Source organism: Haliotis rufescens, unplaced genomic scaffold (assembly GCF_023055435.1).
Source record: "Haliotis rufescens isolate VD_foot unplaced genomic scaffold, xgHalRufe1.0.p SCAF_4, whole genome shotgun sequence".
Taxonomy (NCBI): Eukaryota; Metazoa; Mollusca; class Gastropoda; order Lepetellida; family Haliotidae; genus Haliotis; species Haliotis rufescens.
In genome coordinates this window covers 44,420,607-44,447,087 of record NW_025964112.1, presented here as the reverse complement: position 1 = coordinate 44,447,087, position 26,481 = coordinate 44,420,607, and the positions used below count along the sequence as shown (strand labels likewise).

The window sequence follows — 26,481 nt, the reverse complement described above, 5'->3', positions numbered from 1 at the left end:
CTACCCGACCGCCCCCAAAGATATGCGAGGGTAAATCGACAAGTTCAACTATATTGCATTGTGGAATGTGAGGTTTGAACACGTGTTTGAAAAATATATCTCTTGGGAGACCTACGACCAAGTTAGACCGATAGGTGAGGTGAGTTTTTAACGTCGGGTCCAAGATTATTGCGCTTATATAGCGACGTGCATGCACGTGTGCGAGTGTGGGTGTACTAGTCCGGACTGATGCCGATTTATAGTGCTAGCACACTGAGATACCATGCCGCAGTTTAACGTGAATACCCCACGCAGACACAGTATACTGACTCCGAGCCGACCAGTCCTTGTTTTAGCCCCTTAATACCGAGCGCCAGACAGGGTAACAAGAACTATAATCTTTCAACGTCTTTTGGTATGACGCAGCCGGGGACCGAACCCCGGACCTTACGCCATGGCGGGCGCTCTACCACTAGATCACAGAGGCGGCCCCATCTTCTTTGAAAAACTCCACATGAGCAATCTCTTCGTAAGATGGGTATCCAATGTTGACACCAGATCACACCCGGCTGAAGGTATACAGGGACCAAGTTAACCGGTTACCATGGGAATTGGTGTGTTGTTGGAGTTGGTCATTATTTTTCAACATAAATCCTCCAACTGCAGGGCTTGATCCCACTATAGTGTAGAAGGCTTTCTCCTGCCGGTGTAACAAGCAATAATCCAGCTATATGACGGCGGTCTGTAAATAATCGAGTCTGGACCAGACAATCCGGTGAGAGAGAGCTTTATTTCAGTAAAGGGGCCAACGGCCCATTATACAATACATGATATCAGAATTAGACAATTTCAGCGCCAATGAGAAAGTTATTACGCCTTTTAAAAGCAAGAAATATAAATTTAGCTAAAGCATTATTATGCATGGGGTTTTAGATGTACCGAGTGTTACAAATTTATCAAAAGTTACATTTGTGTAAAAATAATAAGGTAGAACCTTACGTCTGAAACTGTCATAATATGGACATTGTAAACAAAAATGATATTCAAATTCCACTTCAGGTCTTACACAAAATGGACATAGTCTCTAAGCTCTAGGTATAGTGTACTTCCTTCCATTTTCAATTAGCAAAGTATGACCAGAACATCTAAATTTACTCAAAGCAATACGATAGGCACTTACTGGAATACAATCTAGATAATTTTCAAATACATTATATTGCTTAATACAAGAATAAAAAGAAAGTTTTGAGTAAGTTCTTAAACTGCTAGACCACTGTTGGTTATCTATATCAATACATCTTGTTTTAAAGTTATCAATAAAACCAATATAATTTACTCCTTGACTATTCCAAACATGGCCAAAACCATATGAATAAAGAAGTTGTTTTACTTTTAATGCCCAGCAATTTATTCTTTTTTTTCTGCTAGAGTGTATTGATATGAATAAGCATGGCTAAGGATTATATTATTTTTTTTAGAAACAAGTCGGAGCCAATATTTGACATTACGAATATATTGATTGACTTTAAGTGAATAACGTCCAAGCTCACCACGAGCAACTATATTGGGGACAAATCTCAAGAGACAATTCAGTGATTGATATCATATGTGCATCGATCCACGCAATTGGGATCGATGACATGCTTCAACCGAGTCAGCGAGCCTGACCACCTGATCATGGAACGATAAGAAGTATCCCTATCTAAAGTGGAGTAGTATATGTTTTAGATGCAAGATGCGGGGCTGCTACTGATGTTAAAAGCAAGCAAGATATGTTGAAACTAGATGCGCCATAAATTATGAAAGCTGAGGTCAGCTATTAGACATGTTAAATAGAAGCCCATTAGATACATTGAGGTGAGGTGAAATGGGGTTGAACAAGTCCGGACTGATGCCGATTTATAGTGTTAGCACACTGAGATACTATGCCGCAGTTTAACATGAATATCCCACTCAGACAGCAAACTGACCCCGAGCCGACCAGTCCTTGTTTAGCCCCTTAATGCCCAGCGCCAGGCAGGGTAACAAAAAGTACCACCTTTTAACATCTTTCGCGCGGATGCTCTACCACTAGTAGACCACGGAGGCGGTCCCGCCGTCGAGGCCGCTTTCGGGGAACCAAAATGAAGACCTCTACAAACCTGGAGCATAGCTTGACCACGTGTAGGCCCAAGTCAAAGGAGATTATATATTTAGAGAGAACAATTCTAATTTAAACGATTTTCTATGTGAGGCAACGTTTTGTACTTTCGTAAATGGAGTGACGTCCCACCTTCTGAGTACATAGCATAGCTGAATATCCATAAAGACAAACGCCGCATTACCTACGCAATTGCATACAATTTGTGAGTCTTATACCTCGATGTTTGCACAGAAAATGAAAAACAAGCCTCTGCAAGTAGGCTGGGCTCTGGCTCTACAATGTAAGAATCGCTAGCGCAAAGATAGCAAAACATCAGTTCTGTGTGCAAACTCCTTACATCGACACGTCTGTACTTGCGTTCACTGCTGTTAACGAATGTGGCACGCACTGATATAAAGCTCGAAGTTAAACAAGGGAGGTAATTTCGTGCGTGATTATTCCAAACAGAACGTAAACAAATTCTGCACTATGCAAGAAAAACGAGAGTTCAAACGTCTTCCAAAAGATGTTGTTCCATCAAACTACAACATTCGCCTGAAACCAGATCTGGATGCATTCGTATTTCAGGGGCAAGAAGCAATAGATGTTGAGGTAATCAACGCAGAACAACTGAAATCAACTGGCGATCAGCTGATCGAAACACATGTCACGTCGGAAAATAAGTTACAAATAATGAAATATAGTAGTTAACTAGATCTAATTCCTAATCAAACACCCCTCAAAAGTCACGTGAACACTCAGACATACCCCGGTTTCACGCGTGGCACGTGACTTCAGTCTATAAATGTCGCCAAAGTAGTTAGTAAATTAAGCCAACATATTGGGTCTGTGTTTTTGGGACCGGCCATTTATTAATGGGTGGGTGGGTCGGATGGAATCAGGGGATCTGTTACCCAAAAATATGACAATCTCATGGGAAGGGAGATAAAAAAAATAATACACATATTTAGGTTGGGACATCATAAAAATGGACATTGTATAATAAAATACAAAGTGGTTTTGCATTTTGTCTTTTGGGGGAGGGTCTTGAAAAAAATGTACAAGGACATGAGGGTCAAAAAACAAATTTGACAACCATTAGGGGAGGATAATTATTTTCAAAAACCTCTCACCCACCACATCCTGAATTAAATGACTGGTCCATGGGATCGTATTTCATTAATGCAAATGTGGTGTGAAACCCGAGACATTGCCTCTGTCATGAACTGATACATTTATGTACAGATAATTATTATTATATATTATTAAACGTGAACTGCCAGAAACTCAGATACTTAAAGGTTTTTGAAGCTCTAATGTACTGAAAATAAGGACACTACACTAATGCTTTTCACATTTTGGATGACCCAAATGCAAAAGCACTTTATATTATTAACTGTTTTTATGACCCTTACCAAATATGTGGCTTGTCTTTTATGACCCTCACCAAGAGACTGTAATATTTTTTTTTAGCCCTCCCCTGAAATCCTCTGACATGGGTCTCCCTTTAACTATATAAGGAGTGAACCATGTCTGTAGGCTCATAATGCAATAAGATAGGGATATGTCATTAGTAATGCTTTCTTCTCAAGCAATTTCCTATTCCTCATGTATGGCAATGTTCTCAATTGTCTTGCAATAATGCAAAATTGGGATTCATTGAACATATAAAATATCTGTCCACTATGATTCTAGTAGTATGACTTCAATTCTATTCGGAGATTTTTTTTCTAAAGGAACCACTCTGACATTGCAAAATAATGAAAATAAAAATATATATATATTTTGTACCAAACCTGTTTGTCCGGAGGGGCACCCAAGTGGTTAAAGTGGTCGCTGGTCATGCCAAAGACCCGGGGTTCAATTCCTCACATGGTGCAATGTGTTAAGCCTATTTCTGGTGTGCCGTGTCATAATATTGCTTAAAAAAAACAATGTGAAACTATACTCACTCCAAGTCTGTTTGATTCAATATAAGATTTAGGACTGGTGTAAGATTATATGCACAGAAACCCAGTAAAGATCAATTTAGCAAATGCTTGTTTGATTAATTCACAGGTGAAGAAGTCAACAGACACTGTGACAGTCAACTCACTGGACATCACCATCAGCGAAGTCACATACCATGCAGATGAAGCTGGAGGTTAGTTGTTGGTTATATCTTCAAAGACAATCACTTGCTGAATGCTTTATCCCTCTAGCAGACAAGTGTAAACCTTGCCATGAACAGAAACAACACTGAAACCATTGTTCTTGTCAGAAATTAGAAAAGTGGGGCCCAGTGACCCCTAACTTTCTAGAATTGGGAACATTTGATGAAGCCAGGTGATGCACAAATATTTTTGAAATAAAGACTCAAAATTAGGAGAATGTTCCCTTTTTACTGTCCATCAGGAATTCACCTTCTCACTGTCACTTTATGTATTAATTTTTTAACAATTTTTTATATTGAAAGGTTCTTCTTTACGGCTGTCAGTGTCTGCAGTTGTGCTGCCGATATTCTCTGTTTCTTGAATCCTTATCCTTATCAATGGACTCTTTATTGTCTGCAGCCACTTTCATGTGATGTCATATCTCCCTGTGATGAATCTGCAGTGGATATGAAGTCGTATCTCCTGTTTTCAGTATACAATTGATAGGATTGTGATGATGTCATAACTCTCCTGTAATCAACCTGTTGAGGATATGATACTCCATGAAACTACAACTCATCTAATCAGTCGTTGGTTAGTTTGAAATTATGTTAACCCAGTGTTCAGTTTGTAGTTGGGGGGCACGGGTGGCCCAGTCGTCTAAGGAGCAGCGATTCGCTGTACAGAGTTGCGTCCCTTGGGCACGCCAGAAACCTATGATTGTTGGTTCGAATCCTTATGTTTCTTGGTTTGTAAGCACCATACCGGTGATTGTAGGTTTCACTGAAGTAGTAAATGTCTGAGACCTGCATCACTTCGGGCTTTCCTCCCACATTGCGCTGAGATGCCACGATATAACTGGAATACTGTAAAAGGCAGCATTAAACCCAACTCACTCACTCAGTCTGTAGTTGGGGCAGTGGGGTAGCCTACTGGTTAGGCCAGTGTCGAGGACCTGGTTTGATTCCTTCATACTGGGTGAAGCCCATTTCTGGTGTTCTCCACTGTGATATTGCTGGTATATTACCAAACTTGGCGTAAAACTATTTTTACTCACTCACACACTCTGTCTGTAGTGATATGATATGTACCCCTGGTATCAGTTCATGTATTATTAATACAGTAGAACATGGATGTAATGAACTACAAGGGACCAGAGAAATCAGCTTGTTATATACGTTGTTCGTTATACACGTTTTCGCTTTTCGTAATGGTACTCAATGTTGACTTTGGAATGTCAAATTCCATTGCAATGTCTTTCTTGGTTTTTATACCAGCATCAACAGCATTTATAATTCTCAATTTTGTGTCTAAACTGACAGCTTTCCTCTTACTATTGCCCGCCGTGATAGCATATTTTATATGATATTATATAGGAGATAAATCGGGGATTTGTTAACCGTTCGTTTTTATCCGTTTGTTTGCTATATCCGTGTTCGATGTATCCGTGTTATACTGTAATGTCAAGTTTTCCGTCATTATTGGCCATGAAGCAGTCATGGGTCATTTGACTGAAACACATATTAACTCCCAAGTCAGGTATGAGAATTTACAGTATTCACTTGAGTTACTAAAAATAGATTGGGAATACCGGAAGAGGTATTCACCAAACCTAGGCCAATGAGATGTCTCCTGGAACCGCCTTATATTACTTCAGCTAACATAGTCAGATAGGGTAAATCTGTTTTTGTATTTTTAATATATAATAGTGAATGAGTGAGTATGGTTTTATGCCGCTTTTAGCAATATTCCAGCAATATAGCGGCGGGGGACACCAGAAATGGGCTTCACACATTGTATTCATGGCGTGACGAGTGAACGCTTTAACCACTAGACTACCCGACCGCCCCTTAATATATAATAAAACAATTATAGACTTTATTATGTTTATATGAGGTAATTTCGTCCAAGATCAATATTTCTTTTTTCGGGTCCACTTTTAAATGAAGTTCATAGTTGTATTTTAAGGCATTTTATCCCCGGTCATCAGTTTGTATTGTACATGATGACATCTCAGCCCATGCCCTCTCTTTCTCAGACAGCTCCTTGGCAGCTGAGGTGTCGATGGACAAGGAGGCAGAGACAGCCACATTCAAGTTCCCCTCAGCCTTACAGGTGAGTCACCCGGGGTTAAATGTAACTAAAAGAGACAAAACCAATTCCATAATTATAATACCTGTGAAGATCCGGGGTAGAATAGGTCTTCAGCAACCCTTGCTTGCCGTAAAAGGCGACTATGCCTGTCGTAAGAGGCGACTAATGGGATTGTGGTCAGGCTTGCTGACGTGGTTGACGCATGTCATCGTCCCAAATTGCGTTGATCGTTGCTTATGATGTCAATCACTGGATTGTCTGGTCCAGGCTCGATTACTTACAGACCGCCATTACATGGCTAGAATATTGATGAGTGCGGCTTTAAACAACACACAATCAAATCTATAATCATAACTCACTAGTAAAAGCAGAATCGACAATTCCATTTATATTTATATTATATATATTTATGAATCACTATCAAATAGTGAGGAAATTAGGTGTTTGTGAACAGGTGATTGTATCCTGACCTACTGGTGGCAACTGTCACAAACACATGCAAAGGCAAGTCAAATGTTACGCTGAGCGAACATGGTACAAGTAAACACGTTTGGGGGAATCAGGTCATTGTGCCCTTTGTGATCGTGATTAGATTTGTGATAAATTGTGAATTGTCGAATTATCTGTAGATGTTCAGCTCACCTGAGCTGAGTGTTGAGGTTTTGGTGTCGGTCCGTCCATCCTTCATGTTTCCATCAAGGTATTACAAACTTTTACAGCTTTGACATCTGTTCCTAACATCAATTAAGCCAGCAAGGCCTATACATACTTTGCTATACATGATCACAGAGTCAAGTCTCTAAACAGTGTCTGACTTGAGATGTGTCTGATAATGATGCTGCCTGCAACATTATACAATGTTCACCAGGGATTTATCTAGACCTGCTCAGAGTCTGAAATTTGCCAAATCTGCAGTAAATGTAAAAGACTTAAATAAAAAATTCCCATAATCTCATTAAAATCAGATCTAGGTTCTCGCTGCCGCTAAACAAAGATCTGAGGACATCCCATTACGGGTCACATCAGAACAACCTTTCGCGAACTTTTAACAAGAAGTCGACATCAGCCAATTAGAAAGCAGCTTTCTCGAGCTTCACAGCACTCATGTCAACCCGGCGACTCCCATTTCAGACTACGCTTGAAAAATAAGTTGACAGAGTTCTCGATTCAAATTTTGAAAACTGAACAAACGAACATTCCGGAATGTCTAATATATGGTTGAGATTGTATGGCAGTGCTTCCCACGTACTGTGCAATGCCTCCTACGTTTAAATGTTCATCCTACAGAAGTGAGAGATAGACCATAATTTTGACGGAATCAGTCGTACGGGCCGTAACTGTCATTCGGAATACCCCGTGTTGTCGTTTTCGAGGTTGTATGATTAGAAAACATATTCCGACTGTCACTTTCATGATCTGGTAAGCAACGCTTTGATTGGTTGGATGAAAGTTCGTTCTGACGTGTCCCATAATGGGATGTCCTCAGATCTTTGTTCAGCGATAGCGAGAACTTAGATCTGATTTTAATGAGATTGAAAATTCCCAATTCATGTAAATATAGTTGTAATTAATGTTATGACTTTGTAGAGGTGACTTGTTACGTTAAAGCACAGAATGCAATGATAAAATACCTCAGAATTTAGGAAATTAGAACCTTAAAAAAATCCCAAATTTGAACTTAGTATTTTTTCCAATATTTTTGGCAACCAAGGGCACTTCCTAGATTCAATCCTAGATGAATGCTTGTTATCTCACTGGGCTCCTTAGGGGGCACGGGTTGCCCAGTCGTCTAAGGCGCCACGATTCACTGTGCAGAGTTGCATCCCATGGGCACGCAAGAAACCTATGATTGTGGGTTCGAATCCCGGTTCGCCCTGATTATGTTTCTAGGTTTGTCAGCACCATACCCGTGCTCAGGGGTTTCACCAAAGTGGTAAACGTCTGAGATCTGCATCACTTGGGGCTTTCCTCCCACATTAAGCTGACACGCCGTGATATCACTGGTATACTGTTAAAAGCGGCGTTAAACCCAACTCACTCACTCACTCACTCACACTGGGCTCCTTGACATTTGCAGCCAGGGAAAGGTGTGCTGAAGGTGAACTACACAGGTGAACTTAACGACAAGATGACTGGTTTCTATCGCAGCAGGCACACCATGCCTGATGGAGGAAAGAGGATAGGGGCTGTCACACATTTTGAGGTAAAGTTCTCTTTATGTGGTGTTGTTGAAAGAGATGAGAAGGTTATCGCTTGAACTCCCAACATATAATTGACATGGACAAGTCAAATCTCCTTGCAACTAACTGTCCTGACCACGACAACCCATACACACAGTCCAATTCATTTATGACATTCTAAACTCACCAACTGTCATTCCAAAGAATCCAAACACCCATTTTGGTTACAGTCACTTCCTGAATAGTAAAGCATTAGAGTTATCTCCCTTACAAATCAGTTGCACAGCATTATTGAATTCAAATGATATTAACTTTTGAAAATTATTTTTTAAATTTCTATGCTGGCTTCTAATCATGCTAGTATGATCAGTTGTTAGGGAAAGAATGTATGAATGTCTGTTATGTGACTGGAATATTGCTGAGTGCCTCATAAAACATCAAACAGAAACAAATCTATTTTAATGGTTTTAGCGAGAAATATTTTATATGATGTTTATGATGTGATGTTGCTGTGATGCTTATTTTGCATTAAATGAGCATGATACTGTCATTAAAAGGTGACTATACTTGTCGTAAACGGCGACTAACAGGATCGGGTGGTCAGGCTCGCTGACTTGGTTGATGCATGTCATTGTATCCCATTTGTGTAGATTGATGCTCATGATATCAGTCACTGCATTGTCTGGTCGAGATTCAATTATTTACAGACCACCATCATATAGCTGGAATATTGCTGAGTGCGGCATTAATCAACAAACAAACAAACAATCATTTCTTTTTCCTTGCAGGCAACGGGTGCCCGCCGAGCCTTCCCTGGCTGGGATGAACCTGCAGTCAAGGCCACGTTTGACATCACACTTGTGGTGCCCAAGGATAAAACAGCCGTCAGCAATATGGTAAGATGGGTTGGAAAGATCAGTATGTATTTTTTACATGGGATAACCCGATATGATGTCTCAAATGTTGAAAGCGTCAGCCCGGAGAGCGGAAGGTCCGGGGTTCGATCCCCAGCCGCGTCATACCAAAAGACGTTAAAAGATGGTATTTGTTGTTACCCTGTCTGGCGCTCGGCATTAAGGGGCTAAAACAAGGACTGGTCGGCTCCCGAGTCAGTATACTGTGTCTGAGTGGGGTATTCATGTAAAACTGGTATCTCAGTGAGCTAGCACTATAAATCGGCATCAGTCCGGACTAGTACAAGCAGCCACACAAACACACACACATACATGCACGTTGCTATATAAGTGCAATAATCTTGGACGCGACGTTAAACCCCATTTCACCTCACCTCACCTCAAATGTTGAAAGTAATTTCTTTTCTCTTGTGACGAAAAAGGTCCAGTGAATTAGTAGTCTTCTTTGTAGGAAATTATGCTGTCTCAAGATGATCAGGGATGGTAGGCATGGTGGGGTAGTCTAGTGATAACAGCCCTTGCTCTCGGTGCCGAATTACCAGGTTTGATTCCTCACATTGGTATAATTCTGGACAGCACTGTGGTACTGCTTGAATATTGGTAGTATCATACTCAGTTAGTCTCAGAGTTGGGTGTCGGGGACATTGTTGACCAAGTTGTCTCAGATGCTGCAATTCAGTGTGCAGAGTTGCTGCCCTTAACAGTGCCAGGAAGCCATGATCATGAGTTTGAATCTAAGGCTAATGATGTAAGGGAGATAACTCTCATTCTGGAAGTTCTGATGTTGTTATGACAATTGTATCGGTAAAGTTGACAGTTGTAAGTATAGAATGTTACCTTGATTGTGTTGTTTGTTGTCATAGTGTTTTTTGAATGATTTTGTCTGTGCGTTGAGATCGTTTGTCAGTTGTATAATGAAAGTCTAACAAATAACGTTTGACCTGAAGCAGCGAGTTCTGTTGTCTATCACTAGAGATAGCTGAGTGACAAGATGAAACATTTATGGCTAGAAATAAATTGTCTCAGATGCTGCAATTCAATGTGCAGAGTTGCTTCCCTTAACAGTGCCAGGAAGCCATGATCATGAGTTCAAATCTAAGGCTAGAGATAGCTGAGTGACAAGATATATCATTTACATCTTGAAATAGCGGAATGACACAATGTATTTGCCCTGCAGCCTGTCAAGTCTGACACCCCAGACAAGGACCCCAAATGGCGTGTGGTGGAGTATGACAGAACGCCGGTCATGTCCACATACCTCGTGGCCTTCATCGTAGGGGACTACGACTACGTGGAGGGCAAGGATGCGGATGGTGTTGTCGTGAGAGTCTATACACCTGTGGGGAAGAAGGAGCAGGGCAAGTTTGCTCTCGATGTAGGTGGACTTTAGATTGATAATTATGTTATGTTCTGGTAGGACTTGATCACTCACACCTTGTGGTTTGAGATTAGCTAAAGAGCTTGTAAGGGACAGAATTTGACATATACAGGGGACATATGGGAGGAGCCAGGGATTTTGTATGGAGACTAGATATATTTTCGGCTACAGCGGCTAAACCAGGTTTGTTTCTAATTAATCCTATGAGCCTAAATAAAACAAATTAAAATCATCTTGCAACTATGTATTTTTGTGGCAGACAATTTCTTCTTTTTTCAACAGTCAGAAGCATATAATTAGTTGAAAAATCGTTTAACAATGATTAATTTCTTAAAATACCTCCCAGGCAGGGGGCAATTATGGGGCCAGAAAGGTCATGAGAAACACAATATTTAATTTAAAAGCCTCAAATATGATTATTGCCTGTTGAAAATCCTCTCCATGGCTTGACACATAGGGACTGAGACCATTTTATATTTGTCGGGCTGAGGGAGTGGATGAATAGATTTTTATCGGAAAAACATATGTCCCAGAAAATATTTGAAAAAAATACTTTTCATTTTTGTATCAAATTTCGACTATTTGCAGGGGCCAAAAGAGGTCTCTTGGTACATTAGAATCATGATTACTTATATTGATTTGTTACCTACAAAAGAAGTAAAATTACCAAGTAAAATCACGCCTTCCGACCCAGTCTGTTTTGAAAAGGATCATGAAAAGACTATGATTTTTTACCTATTCTGCATTACTCCTTAATGAATCTACTGCTTACCTTGACAAAGAGACAGCGCCTAGTGATGGTCCTGGATGAAGAAAAATGGGTTGTTTTCACTTTCAGTCTACTTTTCTAAGGACCATCTGTCCGCTTTGCTTCCACGTTAAATTTCTTCTGAGATTCTTATCTTATTATTATGCTCACATTTGTGTAATAATATGTATTTTTTCCACATGAAAAGACCTTGTCTTATCTTCCATGTGGCTGCAATCTCCACCAACAACAGCACGGTGGTGCCTGCGCAATCAGGGGACTACGCACTCTCACTCCTTACTTCAACAGACGTTCTGGTTCTTTCATCTAGTGGATCGCCTAGGACTACAATTCCTAGTCCAGCACGTCCCAGGATGTTGGGAAATTCTGGTGGACACTCTATCCTGCCCAGACAAGGTGGCTCCAAAGGAGTGGAAGCTTCACCCACAAAAATATCAACCTTTTCACAACACATCTTCACCACCAATTTATGACATATGTCTCACCGATTCCGGATCCGCAGGCTTGGGCGGATTCAGCATCCCCTGGGAAGGGCTAAAAGTGTACGCTTTTCCACTTCCTGTACTACTTCCCAGGGTGATACACAAAATAAAAGCAACCAAGAGCCTCACTCTGATTTTCGTTGTGCCCTGATGGCCGGTAAGGGGGTGGGGTTTGTAGACCGCAATTCACTACCCCTCCCAGATTGGGCGAACCTACTCATTCACCCTCACAGCAAACTACCTCAGCCAATGCCAGGCAGATTTCATCTGCACGTTTGGTTTGTCTTAAAAGAGTGCTGGCAGCTTAGGCCATTCCTTTTGCACACTGTCCTTCGAACGGGGGGGGGGGGGTGTTTATGCAGCAACAAATGGCGATCGCTTGAAACCTTTTGTGAAAAAGGTGATAAATCAAGATCCCACTACAGTGTCACCTAAAGTCTTAGCTGAGTACCTCCTACACTTGCGTACAAAACAACACTTGAAAGGCAGTATCGTTACTACGTACTTGGTAACGCTTAATTCAGTGTTGGCCTTTCTCAAGATGTCAAAATGACCAAAGTTCCAGAACTACAGGCCCTCCTACACTCTTTCAGGCTTGAGGATCAGAAGGTCCATTTCCGTCCCCCTGCTTGGGATTTAAATGTGGTACTTTGGCGTTATTGCAGGCCCCCTTTAGAGCCCCTCAATGCATCATCCTTTTTCAACCTTACCAAGAAGACCGGCGTGGGTTAGTGAGACAACATTCACCGGGTCCCTTTTGAGCATGGTTCGCAGGGAGCAGTTCACCTTGGGCTGTGCTGGGATTTTATTGTGAAGAGTCCTTCACCATTCCACCAATCTCTACGATTGTGTGGGGTCGAAGATGAGGAAGAACTCCTCTTGTGCCCTGTACGCACACTACGAGTTTTCATCCGCTGCTCCAAAACTAGGCATTGCACGAAGAAACTGTTGTTCATTCCTGTATCCCAGACATCAACGACGGAGTCACTAGCAACACTATATCACTATGGTTACGTACAGTCATCCTTCAGGCACACAAAATCGCTAATTTTTATCCTTCGCGAGCAAATAATCCTTAAGAGATCAGGGCGCTCGCATCAACCATGGCTCTACATTGCAACTGTTTAATTAGAGCAATCATGGAAGGATGTTTTTGGAGGTCTGACACTGTCTTCCCATGCCATTATCTAAGAGATGTGGCACTTGAAGACGTCGAAGGCATTCATAACTTTGGCCTATGGTTATAGCCCACCAGGTGACCAACCCCCGACGCAAATAATGAACAGTGTTTTTCTTAACAGGGGGTATTATGAGGCTTTTTTACCCTTGGCTCGGTAGCATCTTCTTCTTACTGTTGTTTAAGTGAACTTATCCTCATTCCTTGTGTCTCTCTGATGGATAAGATTGAACGAGTAAAACACGTTTGTCGCATGTGTTTTTATACATATAGAGGATTACATCTGAACGTATGCCTACTGCCGTACCATCTGATACAGATGCATTAAGGAATAATGCAGGATAAGTAAAAAAATTAGTAAAATCTAATGGTTTTTTACATTTGTATACATATCCTGCATTACTATGTCTCTAAGGGCCCACCATCGCAGACCTGCTGTAGCTTTAGCTTCAGAACATTTTAGCACGGGTGACAAGCATTTATGTGACCAGATGTGATATCACGACGGATGGTCACATGACAGCTGCGATGGGTCCTTAGAAAAGTAGACTGAAAGTGAAAACAACCTTTTTTTATCTAGGACCATCACCAGGCGCTGTCTCTTTGTCAAAGGTAAGCAGTAGATGCATTAAGGAGTAATGCAGGATAAGTATACAAATGTAAAAAATATTTCGATATTACTGATTTTAAATGGCACTACGATAAGATATACAAGTTATTCTGTGTTGCAATTCAGTTATACTATGTACTACATAAGGTCTTGAAGTTGTTTTTAGAAAATGTAGACAAATCAGGATTTGCCAGTAACACAAAGACATTCTGTGCATTCAATTTTTGTTGGGACAATGTCACATAAGATCCTTTGTCATGAACAATGAATGATGTCAGTCCAATTGTTTCTGACACTGCACATCTAAGATGTCTGGTTGCCATAACAACCAAACCAATATGTGGGAATTAGCTAATTTTGATGCTTCCATTGTATTTGTCACTAATTTCACAGATGTTATATCTAATGAAAGGCCACATTATCACAACAAAATCCTTTCGTTGATATTAAAATAGCTTTGTATTAAAAGAAACTTGTGCTAATGATTTGTTTATTTCATCTGAAACAGTTAGATCTGAAGTTGATTTAATTTCCCAATTGAAAGGTTGCTGTGAAGACCCTGCCCTTCTACAAAGAATACTTTGGCATTCCGTACGGATTACCCAAGATGGATCTTATTGCTCTTGCAGACTTTCTTATCGGTAAGAGAAATAGGGTGTAGATTTTCTCTTTTGTCATTATTTTATCCTCAAGAGGTCATAATTGGCCTTTCTTGATAAAAAAGGCCAAGTTGTGGAAGGCGGAGACATGTGCTGGACTGAGCAAAGGGAGATAACTCCTAGCCTGCTGCAGCAAAACAACCTGCTCTCTAGTGTACAGCAGACAAGCTAAATGCAATTGTATCGATCCATGGAGATGTGAGGGCTTGAATGGGCCTAGCCCAGGAACTGAGCATAAAAGTGAAACTTAATTGATCCAGCGCACGTCCAAACCCTGCCACACCTGACAAGATTTATTGATAAGACAGACCGCCTTCATGGTCTAGTGATAGAGCATCTGCCCGGAAGGTCCAGGGTTTGATCCCCGGTCGCATCATACCAAAAGATGTCAAAAGATGGTACTTGGCTTATGGGCAAAACACAAGGACTGGTCGGCTGGGAGTCAGTATGCTGTGTCTGAGTGGGATATTCATGTTAAACTGTGACTGATATCTCAGCACTATAAGATCGGCATTAGTCCAGACTAGTACAAGCAGACACACACACACACACCTGTATGCACATCGCTATATAAGTGCAACATTCTTGAACGCGACATTAAACCCCATTTCACCACATGCTTGGAAGATATTGTGGAAGGAGATGTGTTTACAATCAGTGTACCTTGCTTGTAGGCAGACCTGTCAACCCTCCCGCATTTTGCGGGAGACTCCCGCAATTCGATGAAATCTCCTAGTCTCCCGCATTAGAGACGATTTCTCCCGCAAAACAGCATTTTTCAATAATTTAGAATGTGCCTCCATTGTCCCGCGAGTAAAAACAAAAAACAGGAAGTTGACGATTACGGAAATCTACGAGTAAGTTTTCCGATTAAATTTGAATGCAATCGCCTTTCTCCGTGTAACACTCGGAACTTTTCGTAACACCCGATGATTACCGAAAGCTTTTCAGTGTTTATTGCCAAACAAACACACGTGTGCTTTATAATGGCGTTTCGTTTAGAAATTCGTATTGTCTTAATTATGGCAACCAAACGCCCCGCGGATACAACACCTGGATCGACTTTGAAAAAGAAGAAATACGCCTGCAAGTTTCAAGAAAGTTGGAAGAAAGACCATCCGTTCCTTGCTCGAGGGAAACGTGAGTCAGAAGTCCTGTGTACGCTTTGCAAAGTTTACATCAACATTTATTCTGGAGGATATTATGACGTGAAGCGACATATTAAGAGCGAAAAGCATTGTCAGGTTGCGAAGGAGATTTCATCCTTTCAACCGATAACGTCCTTCACGCGTGTGGAAAACCCAGCCGCATCCAAAGTGGTTGAATCAGAAACCTTGTTTGCTATGATGGTCACAGAACACAACTTGTCATTTAGTTTCGCCGACCACTTTACCAAGATGGTACCGAAGATGTTTCCAGACAGCGATATTGCGAAACAATTCAAGTGCGGAAAGACAAAAACGACCATGATCGTAAAGAATGCCCTTGCCCCCACATTTGACACTGAAGTTACGGATATGTGCCAAGGATCGTTCAGTTTGCTTGTGGATGAATCTAATGATCGCGGCGACAATAAGAACTTGGCAATTCTTGTCAAGTGTGTGGATGACAATCGGGAAGAAATCGTCACGAAGTTCCTGGATATGCCTGTGTGTAATCTGTCATCAGCAGCGAATCTTTTCGAGGCCATTGACAAGTGTTTCGTGTAAGTATTTAAATTTTTTTTAAAAGATTTATAACCAAATTATATAATTCATCCATAATTTATTTTTAAAACCATGAATATGTTAAAACACCTGCAAGTAATTAAAAAGGATAATACTGTTTTCACACTAATATTGATACGTTTCAATGATATGTGATTCTAAATTGTTGTTTTAAAATATATTTTTGTTTTCTTAATAAAATTTCTATAACATTTATAAACGTTGTGTGTTGGCATAATTAAGTTGTTATTGTAAACTGCTTTTGTGTTCTATAAATAACAAACAATGAGGAGAAACTGATCATGGCCAAATGTTTGTTTTGAAATTAGTTTGGACTTTGCTTTGATTGTGAGTTAATCCCAATTGAATGACACCTGCTACTAATTGCCACCCTAATCATGCTAATCTACTTACAGAGACCGTGGTCTTGATTGGAAGCACCTGATAGCCTACTGTTCAGACAATGCAAGTGTGATGATTGGACGACACAACTCTGTTCTGTCAAGGATTAGGGAGAGGCAGCCAGCAGTTTTCGACCTTGGCTGTATTTGCCACCTGGCAAACCTTGTGATAAAGTCTGGTCTCAAGAAGCTACCACTCTCTCTGGACCACATGCTTATTGAGATTCACTTTCATTTTCGCCTAAGGTACTATACTTGCTTATGATACACTATTCTTGTTAAACATCAACTTTCATAAATCATTGATGTGTATTAAATCGTTAAGACATTAACACATTGTCATCAAATATTGGATGAATATTATTGCAGTGTGTTTTATTGTTTGTAGTGCAAAGAGGACAGAGCTCTACAAGTCCTTTCAGGAGTTCTGTGATGTGGAGCCAGACAGGATCCTGAAACACGTTCAGACGAGATGGCTCAGCTTGGAGAGATGTGTCAAGCGGACCCTTGAGCAGTGGCCAGCACTTAAATCATACTTCACTAGCCATGAAGATGTTGAGAAACCTGGAAGGGTAAAGACCTGCAGCAGCTACCTTAACAATGATGAGATGAAGCTGTACTTCCTCTTCATGGAGTTCATTCTGCCACCACTGAACGAATTCAACACAACATTCCAGGTACATTTCTTTTATAATAAATAATGTGTATATCCCTGTAAAGTGATATTGGTAAGATGAAATATGTGATAATATAACTGGATGAGGTGGGTAATCATTGACAGTAATTTAATTAATTTTCTTAATGTCATTTATTAGCTGAAAATTTATTATCCATTTCAGGCTGATGAAGTCAAGGTGTGCTTCATGTACACTGAAATGCATAAGCTTCTCAGGAAGTATCTGGCGAAGTTTGTCAAGATTGACATCATAAAGACACACCCACTAACAGAAGTCCCCTTCACTGAAAAGGACAACCAGCTTCCTGACAGCATCATGGCAGTAGGCATTAGAACAAGGGAGTTCATTTCCAGATTGGATGATCTTGATCTGGTCAACAGGTTCATGAAGTAAGTTCATTATTTTTTAATATTCTGAAATATGGAGCATATGTTATTATATCTGCATTATATCACATAAAATGTGTATTAAAAACTAATTAGTGCAACCTCTTTATTTCAGAAACATCAGGCTCTTCTACCAGGAAACTGTTGTCACAATGTTGAAGAAATTCCCTTTTGGGAATGAAGTCCTGAAACATATTGGATGGATCAACCCAGACCCTGAAAAAAAGCAGGCTTTCACATCAGACTCAGGTATAGCAATGTACAATAAATATTTCATCTATTAATTTTCATAATTATTTGACAATGCATATGTAATTTAAATATTACATGATTTATATATATATTTATATAATATGCATGTGTTCCTAATGTTTCAGTCCTGGCCTGTGCTTCTGCCATAGCATTTCCGTTAACAGATGAACTGACAGAAGAGTTCCTGGAGTACAGCCTGACACCACCAGAGGAGCTGCCTTCAAGTACACTTAAGCCAGAGCAGTACTGGATTAAGCTGCAGAAACAGAAGACTCTGGATGGCACCAGAAGATTCAAGTATCTGTCTGCCCTGGCCATCAAGCTCTGTCTCATTCCAAATTCAAATGCTGACACAGAGAGATTGTTTTCCATGGTCAAGAAAATAAAGACAGAGGGCAGATCAGAACTGGATAATTCCACGGTCTGTGCTCTGCTGAGTTGCAAAGTGAACTGCAAAGATCCATGCTACAGCTGTACATTCAGCAAAGACACCTTGTGCAAAGCTAAATGTGCTACAAAAGTGTACAATTCACAGCACATTTGAGAAAGTTAAATGTTTATTTGAGCACTGCCATATGGAATTTTGCTATTGTTTCTTTTATTTGTTAAATGACCACTATCCAGTGTGATATGATGTGATATGATGGCTTAATCTGAGCTATAATTAAACTTGTATATTATCTTCGTCAAGTGTTATTGCCCTTTTTTAATAATCTCCCCCTTTGGAGTCAAATCTCCCACATTTTGAAGGCAAATCTCCCACATTGTCATGATGAGGGGTTGACAGGTCTGCTTGTAGGTTGTATCCTGCATAAAGCCCCTGGAAACTGTATCATCCATATTACTAAGGGCTCACTGTATACAGGTGGAACACAAGTATACCAATTACCTTCAACTCAACATGAGCAGATTTTAATGCTGTCCATGCATTTTCTTTTATTTCAACATAGGAGAACTTTCTTTAAGTTTGGGCCCAGTTCACATGTGACTGCAGTGCAACAACTCCCCTAAGTCTATGTTAAGGTAAGGGTCAGGGGTGGCCCAGTCATCTAAGGCAACTCAATTTGCTTTGCAGAGTTGCATCCCTGTTCTCCCAGACTTGGTGTGTTAGTACCATACCCCATGCTCAAGGTTTCACCGTAGTGATAAACGTCTGAGACCTGCATCACTTCCGGCTTTCCTCACACATTAAGCTGACACGCTGCGATATAACTGGAATACTGTTCAAAGCGGCGTTAAACACAACACACTCACTAACTCCAGACATATATGGTCCATGAAACTCATGTTAAGGTATGGAAGTTACAACAGCACTGCGATGGACTTGTGAAACTCGCCCTGAACACTTGATGTTTGTTGTGTCCTGAGAACTTGGGCCTGGTGACGTACAGAGAGATCCCACCAACACCTCGGCCAGGGTGAAGCAGTGGGTGGCTCTTGTTGTCCTCCATTGCTATATGTTTGTTGTGTCCTACAGGTGCCATGGAGAACTGGGGCCTGGTGACGTACAGAGAGATGGCCCTGCTGGGAGATCCCGCCAACAGCTCGGCCAGGGTGAAGCAGTGGGTGGCTCTTGTTGTCCTCCATTGCTATATGTTTGTTGTGTCCTACAGGTGCCATGGAGAACTGGGGCCTGGTGACGTACAGAGAGATGGCCCTGCTGGGAGATCCCGCCAACACCTTGGCCAGGGTGAAGCAGTGGGTGGCTCTTGTTGTCCTCCATTGCTATATGTTTGTTGTGTCCTACAGGTGCCATGGAGAACTGGGGCCTGGTGACGTACAGAGAGACGGTCCTGCTGGTAGATCCCGCCAACAGCCCGCCCAGGGTGAAGCAGTGGGTGGCTCTTGTTGTCCACCATTGCTATATGTTTGTTGTGTCCTACAGGTGCCATGGAGAACTGGGGCCTGGTGACGTACAGAGAGACGGTCCTGCTGGTAGATCCCGCCAACAGCTCGGCCAGGGTGAAGCAGTGGGTGGCTCTTGTTGTCCTCCATTGCTATATGTTTGTTGTGTCCTACAGGTGCCATGGAGAACTGGGGCCTGGTGACGTACAGAGAGACGGTCCTGCTGGTAGATCCCGCCAACAGCCCGCCCAGGGTGAAGCAGTGGGTGGGTCTTGTTGTCCACCATTGCTATATGTTTGTTGTGTCCTACAGGTGCCATGGAGAACTGGGGCCTGGTGACGTACAGAGAGACGGTCCTGCTGGTAGATCCCGCCAACAGCTAGTCAGGGTGAAGCAGTGGGTGGCTCTTGTTGTCCTCCATTGCTATATGTTTGTTGTGTCCTACAGGTGCCATGGAGAACTGGGCCCTGGTGACGTACAGAGAGACGGCCCTGCTGGTAGATCCCGCCAACACCTCGGCCAGGGTGAAGCAGTGGGTGGCTCTTGTTGTCCTCCATTGCTATATGTTTGTTGTGTCCTACAGGTGCCATGGAGAACTGGGCCCTGGTGACGTACAGAGAGACGGCCCTGCTGGTAGATCCCACCAACAGCTCGGCCACTGCCAAACAACATGTGGCCCTGATTGTCGGACATGAGCTGGCTCACATGTGGTTTGGTAACCTGGTCACTATGGTATGTGTGTGTGTATGTGTGTGTGTATGTGTGTGTGTATATGTATGTGTATGTGTATGTGCATGAGGTTGTGCATGAGGTTGTGTGTGTGTGTGTGCGTGTGTGTGTGTGCGTGCGTGCGTGCGTGCGTGCATGTGTGCATGTGTGTGCGTTTGATGTGTGTATGGGTGCTTGTGTGGGCATGTGTTTGTGTCTGCATGTGTGTATCCATGTGTGCGTGAGTGTCTGTGTGTGCGTGCACGAGAGTGCATGTGTGCGTTTGATGTGTGTGTGTGTGTGTTTGTGTATCCATGTTTGTGAGTGTGAGTGGATGTGTGCATGTGTTTGTGTCTGAATGTGTGCACGCATGCATGATTGCGTGCGTGTGTTTGTGTCTGCATGTGTCCGTGCGTGCTGAGTAATTGGGTGTCGGGTACCTTGGTAGGGTTGAGTAATAGGGTGTCAGGCACCCGGATAGGGTCGGGTAATAGAGGGTCGGGTACCTGGAAAGTCAGTAAATAGTCAATGGAAACCCCCACATGTGGTAATGTCACAGATAATGTAGACCAGTGGTGAAGACAATGTTGCCTGAACTGTTTAGTGTGTGTCGTTTGTTATGAAAGCAACACTTTCAAAACGACCAATGTATAAATTGATATGAAATAGTTGATATGTGTAGGAATGGTGGACCAACTTGTGGCTGAAGGAGGGTTTTGCATCATGGATCGAGTACCTGTGTGTGGACGAGTGTTTCCCTGAGTATGACATCTGGACACAGTTTGTCAACATGGATCTGGGCCGGGCCCTGGAGCTGGACGCCCTTCACACCAGTCACCCTATTGAGGTACGGGGTGATGATGATGATGATGATGATGATGATGATATTAATATTCATTTGTTTGTCTAATCCAAGACATGGTCAAGATCACTGTCAAGGTTACATTTAAATTGTGTACTTGATACATGGTTATTTTGCTCGCAGTGGTTAAATGATTTCAATATTTAATTTGAATTACAGTATTTGCTTATTTCGGAGTCACATGTAGATTTATAATTCTTGATGTATTCCAAAACAGGAGTGAGTGAGTGAGTATGGTTTTACGCCGCTTTTAGCAATATTCCAGCAATATCACGGCGAGGGACACCAGAAATGGGCTTCACACATTGTACCCATGTCGGAAATCGAACCCGGGTTTTCGGCGTGACGAGCTAACGCTTTAACCACTAGACTACCCGACTGCCCCTCCAAAACAGGAAGTGGCATGAGAATGGAAGTGCTCTTAAGTTTAAGGAGAAGTAGGATCCGGCCAATTGACCAGCAAAGTCTTCCAAAATTTGGTTTGTTTGCTGTAAAATCTAATTTAATGATGCTGATCAACTGAACTGGATCCTGTTCCACAAAGTGTTTGTAGTGCTAAAACGATTGTAATTCCCATACATAAACCTAGGCTTACGACACAGAGCCACGATACACTGGGGAACAGGTTGATATATTTGGTGTCATCATGCAGGTCCCTGTGGGCCATCCATCAGAGGTGGACGAGATCTTCGATGCCATCTCCTACTGCAAGGGAGCCTCTGTCATCAGGATGCTGCACGACTACCTGGGGGATGAGGTCAGTTGAGATCGGTCATGTTTGTTTATTTGTGTGGGGACGAGGCCAGTTGAGATCTGCCATGTTTGTTTATTTGTGTGGGGACGAGGCCTGTTGAGATCTGTCATCTTTGTTTATTTGTGTGGGGACGAGGCCAGTTGAGATCTGTCATATTTGTTTATTTGTGTGGGGACGAGGTCAGTTGAGATCTGTCATGTTTGTTTATTTGTGTGGGGACGAGGCCAGTTGAGATCTATCATGTTTGTTTATTTGTGTGGGGACGAGGTCAGTTGAGATCTGTCATGTTTGTTTATTTGTGTGGGGACGAGGTCAGTTGAGATCTGTCATATTTGTTTATTTATTGGGGGACGAGGTCAGTTGAGATCTGTCATATTTGTTTATTTGTGTGTGGACGAGGTCAGTTGAGATCTGTCATGTTTGTTTTTTTATTGGGGGACGAGGTCAGTTGAGATCTGTCATATTTGTTTATTTGTGTGGGGACGAGGTCAGTTGAGATCTGCCATGTTTGTTTATTTATTGGGGGACAAGGTCAGTTGAGATCTGTCATGTTTGTTTATTTATTGGGGGACGAGGTCAGTTGAGATCTGTCATATTTGTTTATTTGTGTGGGGATGAGGTCAGTTGAGATCTGCCATATTTGTATATTTGTGTGGGGACGAGGTCAGTTGAGATCTGTCATGTTTGTTTATTTGTGTGGGGACGAGGTCAGTTGAGATCGGTCATGTTTGTTTATTTGTGTGGGGACATGGTCAGTCGATATCGGTCATGTTTGTTTATTTGTGTGGGGACGAGGTCACTTGATATCGGTCATGTTTGTTTATTTGTGTGGGGACGAGGTCAGTTGATATCGGTCATGTTTGTTTATTTGTGTGGGGACGAGGTCAGTTGATATCGGTCATGTTTGTTTATTTGTGTTGGGACGAGGTCAGTTGAGATCTGTCATGTTTGTTTATTTGTGTGGGGACGAGGTCAGTTGAGATCTGTCATGTTTGTTTATTTGTGTGGGGACGAGGTCAGTTGAGATCTGTCATGTTTGTTTATTTGTGTGGGGACAGTTGAGATCTGTCATATTTGTTTATTTGTGTGGGGATGAGGTCAGTTGAGATCTGTCATGTTTGTTTATTTGTGTGGGGACGAGGTCAGTTGATATCGGTCATATTTGTTTATTTGTGTGGGGACATGGTCAGTCGATATCGGTCATGTTTGTTTATTTGTGTGGGGACGAGGTCAGTTGAGATCTGTCATATTTGTTTATTTATTGGGGGACGAGGTCAGTTGAGATCTGTCATATTTGTTTATTTGTGTGTGGACGAGGTCAGTTGAGATCTGTCATGTTTGTTTTTTTATTGGGGGACGAGGTCAGTTGAGATCTGTCATATTTGTTTATTTGTGTGGGGACGAGGTCAGTTGAGATCTGCCATGTTTGTTTATTTATTGGGGGACAAGGTCAGTTGAGATCTGTCATGTTTGTTTATTTATTGGGGGACGAGGTCAGTTGAGATCTGTCATATTTGTTTATTTGTGTGGGGATGAGGTCAGTTGAGATCTGCCATATTTGTATATTTGTGTGGGGACGAGGTCAGTTGAGATCTGTCATGTTTTGTTTATTTGTGTGGGGACGAGGTCAGTTGAGATCTGTCATGTTTGTTTATTTGTGTGGGGACATGGTCAGTCGATATCGGTCATGTTTGTTTATTTGTGTGGGGACGAGGTCACTTGATATCGGTCATGTTTGTTTATTTGTGTGGGGACGAGGTCAGTTGATATCGGTCATGTTTGTTTATTTGTGTGGGGACGAGGTCAGTTGATATCGGTCATGTTTGTTTATTTGTGTTGGGACGAGGTCAGTTGAGATCTGTCATGTTTGTTTATTTGTGTGGGGACGAGGTCAGTTGAGATCTGTCATGTTTGTTTATTTGTGTGGGGACGAGGTCAGTTGAGATCTGTCATGTTTGTTTATTTGTGTGGGGACAGTTGAGATCTGTCATATTTGTTTATTTGTGTGGGGATGAGGTCAGTTGAGATCTGTCATGTTTGTTTATTTGTGTGGGGACGAGGTCAGTTGATATCGGTCATATTTGTTTATTTGTGTGGGGATGAGGTCAGTTGAGATCTGTCATGTTTGTTTATTTGTGTGGGGACGAGGTCAGTTGAGATCTGTCATGTTTGTTTATTTGTGTGGGGACAAGGTCAGTTGAGATCTGTCATATTTGTTTATTTGTGTGGGGACGAGGTCAGTTGAGATCTGTCATGTTTGTATATTTGTGTGGGGAGGAGGTTAGTTGAGATCTGCCATGTTTGTTTATTTGTGTGGGGACAAGGCCAGTTGAGATCTGTCATGTTTGTTTATTTGTGTGGGGACGAGGCCAGTTGAGATCTGTCATGTTTGTATATTTGTGTGGGGACGAGGTCAGTTGAGATCTGTCATGTTTGTTTATTTGTGTGGGGACGAGGTCAGTTGAGATCTATCATGTTTGTATATTTGTGTGGGGATGAGGCCAGTTGAGATCTGTCATGTTTGTTTATTTGTTGTTTAGTGCCGCACTCAGCAATATTACAGCTATATGACCGCGTGACGGCAGTCTGTAAATAATCAAGTCTGGACCAGACAATCCAGTGATTGATATTATGAGCAATTATCCATGATGTTGCCATGGCATCAACCAAGTCACTGAGCCTCACCACCTGATCCCTTAAGCAGTCACCCAAACACATGGTGGTCTCTTACTCACTGGTCCGCAAGTCCGAGACTACTGAATTGTTCTGAGGAATCTGATGATGGTTCCCAGTGTAAAGAGTGAGGTATGTTTCACAGGACTTCCGTAAAGGCATGAACAAGTACCTAACGAAGCACTCCTACCAGAACACGGAGTCCGAGGACCTGTGGGCGTCCCTGGGAGAAGCCAGCGGCAAACCAGTGGCCAAGATGATGGACACCTGGACCAAGCAGATGGGCTTCCCTGTCATCAAGGTGAGTCAGGGTGGTGACAAGATTGAGTTTGTTTGTTTGTTTGTTTGTTTTGTTTGTTTTGTTTGTTTAATGCCGCACTCAGCAATATTCCAGCTATGTGGCGGTCTGTAAATAATCAAGTCTGGACAAGACAATCCAGTGATCAACATCATGAGCGTCTATCCACACAATTAGGATACAATGAAATGCATCAACCAAGTCAGTGAGCTTGACCACCCGATCCCGTTAGTCGCCTCTTACGATGAGCATAGTTGCCTTTTACAGCAAGCATGACCCCACAAATAAGTTTCTTATATCCGTCAGTTCGTTATAAGCGTGTTCGTTATATACATAGTTTACTGCAGTGCTTTTCTTGCCAGGTGAGTGAAAGACAGGATGGAGACAAGTGTGTTCTCACAGTCTCGCAGGAGAAGTTCTGTGCTGATGGTAACCTACCTAAAGGTAATGGTCAAATAGATATGCTTTTCTTAAGGACATCAATATTTAATGTTCAATGTGTCAGTTTGCATAAAGAACAAAAGAGTTAGGGATTAGAATATATTTGGGGATTTTTTTTTGTCGTGAAGTCTGAGCACACAATTTCATAATAATATCCCCAAAATATACACGATGCTTAACTTTTTATCCCCCCAGCATATAATGCAGGGGGATACAGTCATCATCTGTCTGTCCGTCCGTATTTCGTTTCTGGAGCATAACTTGAAAACCATTGAAGATTTAACTGTGGTACATGTATTAACCAGGGGCTGAAGTGGTGCTTTTTGCTATTGTGGGGGGATTTGCCATCTTCTGGTAACTCTTTTTTTGGTTCAGTATATGTTTTTCTTTGGTTCTTTGATAAGGGATGATACCTTGTTCTGCAGGTGTAATGTTGACAGTAAGACATCGGCTAGCTCGTAGGGATTTGTTGATTTTGTCTGTCATGTCAAGATATGTCAGTGGATTAATCATTTCAAATTGAATGATTTAATAATGTTTCAAATTCGTTGATTATTTCGTATTATATCCAGGATTTTTTCATTTAAAAAAGCCTGATTTCATTTGTTGAGATGCCAGGAGTTTCACATTTTTAAATGTCTGTTTCTCATCACGTTGCCAGACGACAAGTCCTGTTGGCGGGTGCCCCTCAGCATCTCCACCGCCGGCAGCCCCTCCACCCCTGTCAAGACCATCATGCTGGAGGGACAGAGTTCAGAGGTCACACTGGACAATGTCAAGGCTGGAGACTGGGTCAAGGTCAGAATGAATTTTAAGACAAAAAGTAGTCTTTTGTGTTGATTTTGATAGAAATCAACTCAGTTGTGTTATTTCAGTCATTAAGAATTTTTTCCCTGTTCTGTTTATCAGAGGCTTTACATATTTGGTACACAGGTGGTACATAAATGGGTGGTACATTAATGCCACCCTTGAAGATCTGGGT

At 41.8% G+C, this 26,481-nt stretch overlaps 2 protein-coding genes across 2 annotated transcripts in view; both read left to right on the top strand.

Annotated features, from left to right (window-relative positions):
• The first annotated feature begins 2,509 nt into the window (after positions 1–2,509).
• Positions 2,510–26,481, top strand: part of LOC124135903 (puromycin-sensitive aminopeptidase-like) — a 33,808-nt gene continuing 9,836 nt past the window's right edge. The window contains exons 1-13 of the mRNA XM_046501571.2: positions 2,510–2,713; positions 4,160–4,244; positions 6,272–6,348; positions 8,405–8,530; positions 9,296–9,403; positions 10,599–10,796; positions 14,382–14,478; positions 20,347–20,495; positions 21,154–21,318; positions 21,986–22,090; positions 24,906–25,061; positions 25,421–25,502; positions 26,161–26,297. Of these exons, the coding sequence (XP_046357527.2) occupies positions 2,591–2,713; positions 4,160–4,244; positions 6,272–6,348; positions 8,405–8,530; positions 9,296–9,403; positions 10,599–10,796; positions 14,382–14,478; positions 20,347–20,495; positions 21,154–21,318; positions 21,986–22,090; positions 24,906–25,061; positions 25,421–25,502; positions 26,161–26,297 (1,608 nt within the window). The 5' untranslated portion in view covers positions 2,510–2,590. The remainder of the gene's footprint in view (positions 2,714–4,159; positions 4,245–6,271; positions 6,349–8,404; positions 8,531–9,295; positions 9,404–10,598; positions 10,797–14,381; positions 14,479–20,346; positions 20,496–21,153; positions 21,319–21,985; positions 22,091–24,905; positions 25,062–25,420; positions 25,503–26,160; positions 26,298–26,481) is intronic.
• Positions 16,902–18,704, top strand: LOC125372340. The gene is made up of 3 exons (XM_048381991.1): positions 16,902–17,669; positions 17,782–17,915; positions 18,044–18,704. Exons 1-3 carry the CDS (start codon positions 17,467–17,469, stop codon positions 18,460–18,462), a joined length of 756 nt encoding a protein of 251 aa, XP_048237948.1. The 5' UTR covers positions 16,902–17,466; the 3' UTR covers positions 18,463–18,704.

Coding starts and splice junctions, on each gene's coding strand:
- LOC125372340 (XM_048381991.1), top strand. CDS start 17,467: ATGTACACTGAAATGCATAAGCTTCTCAGGAAGTATCTGGCGAAGTTT. Junction 17,670..17,781: donor CTGGTCAACAGGTTCATGAA/GTAAGTTCATTA, acceptor TCTTTATTTCAG/AAACATCAGGCTCTTCTACC. Junction 17,916..18,043: donor GGCTTTCACATCAGACTCAG/GTATAGCAATGT, acceptor CTAATGTTTCAG/TCCTGGCCTGTGCTTCTGCC.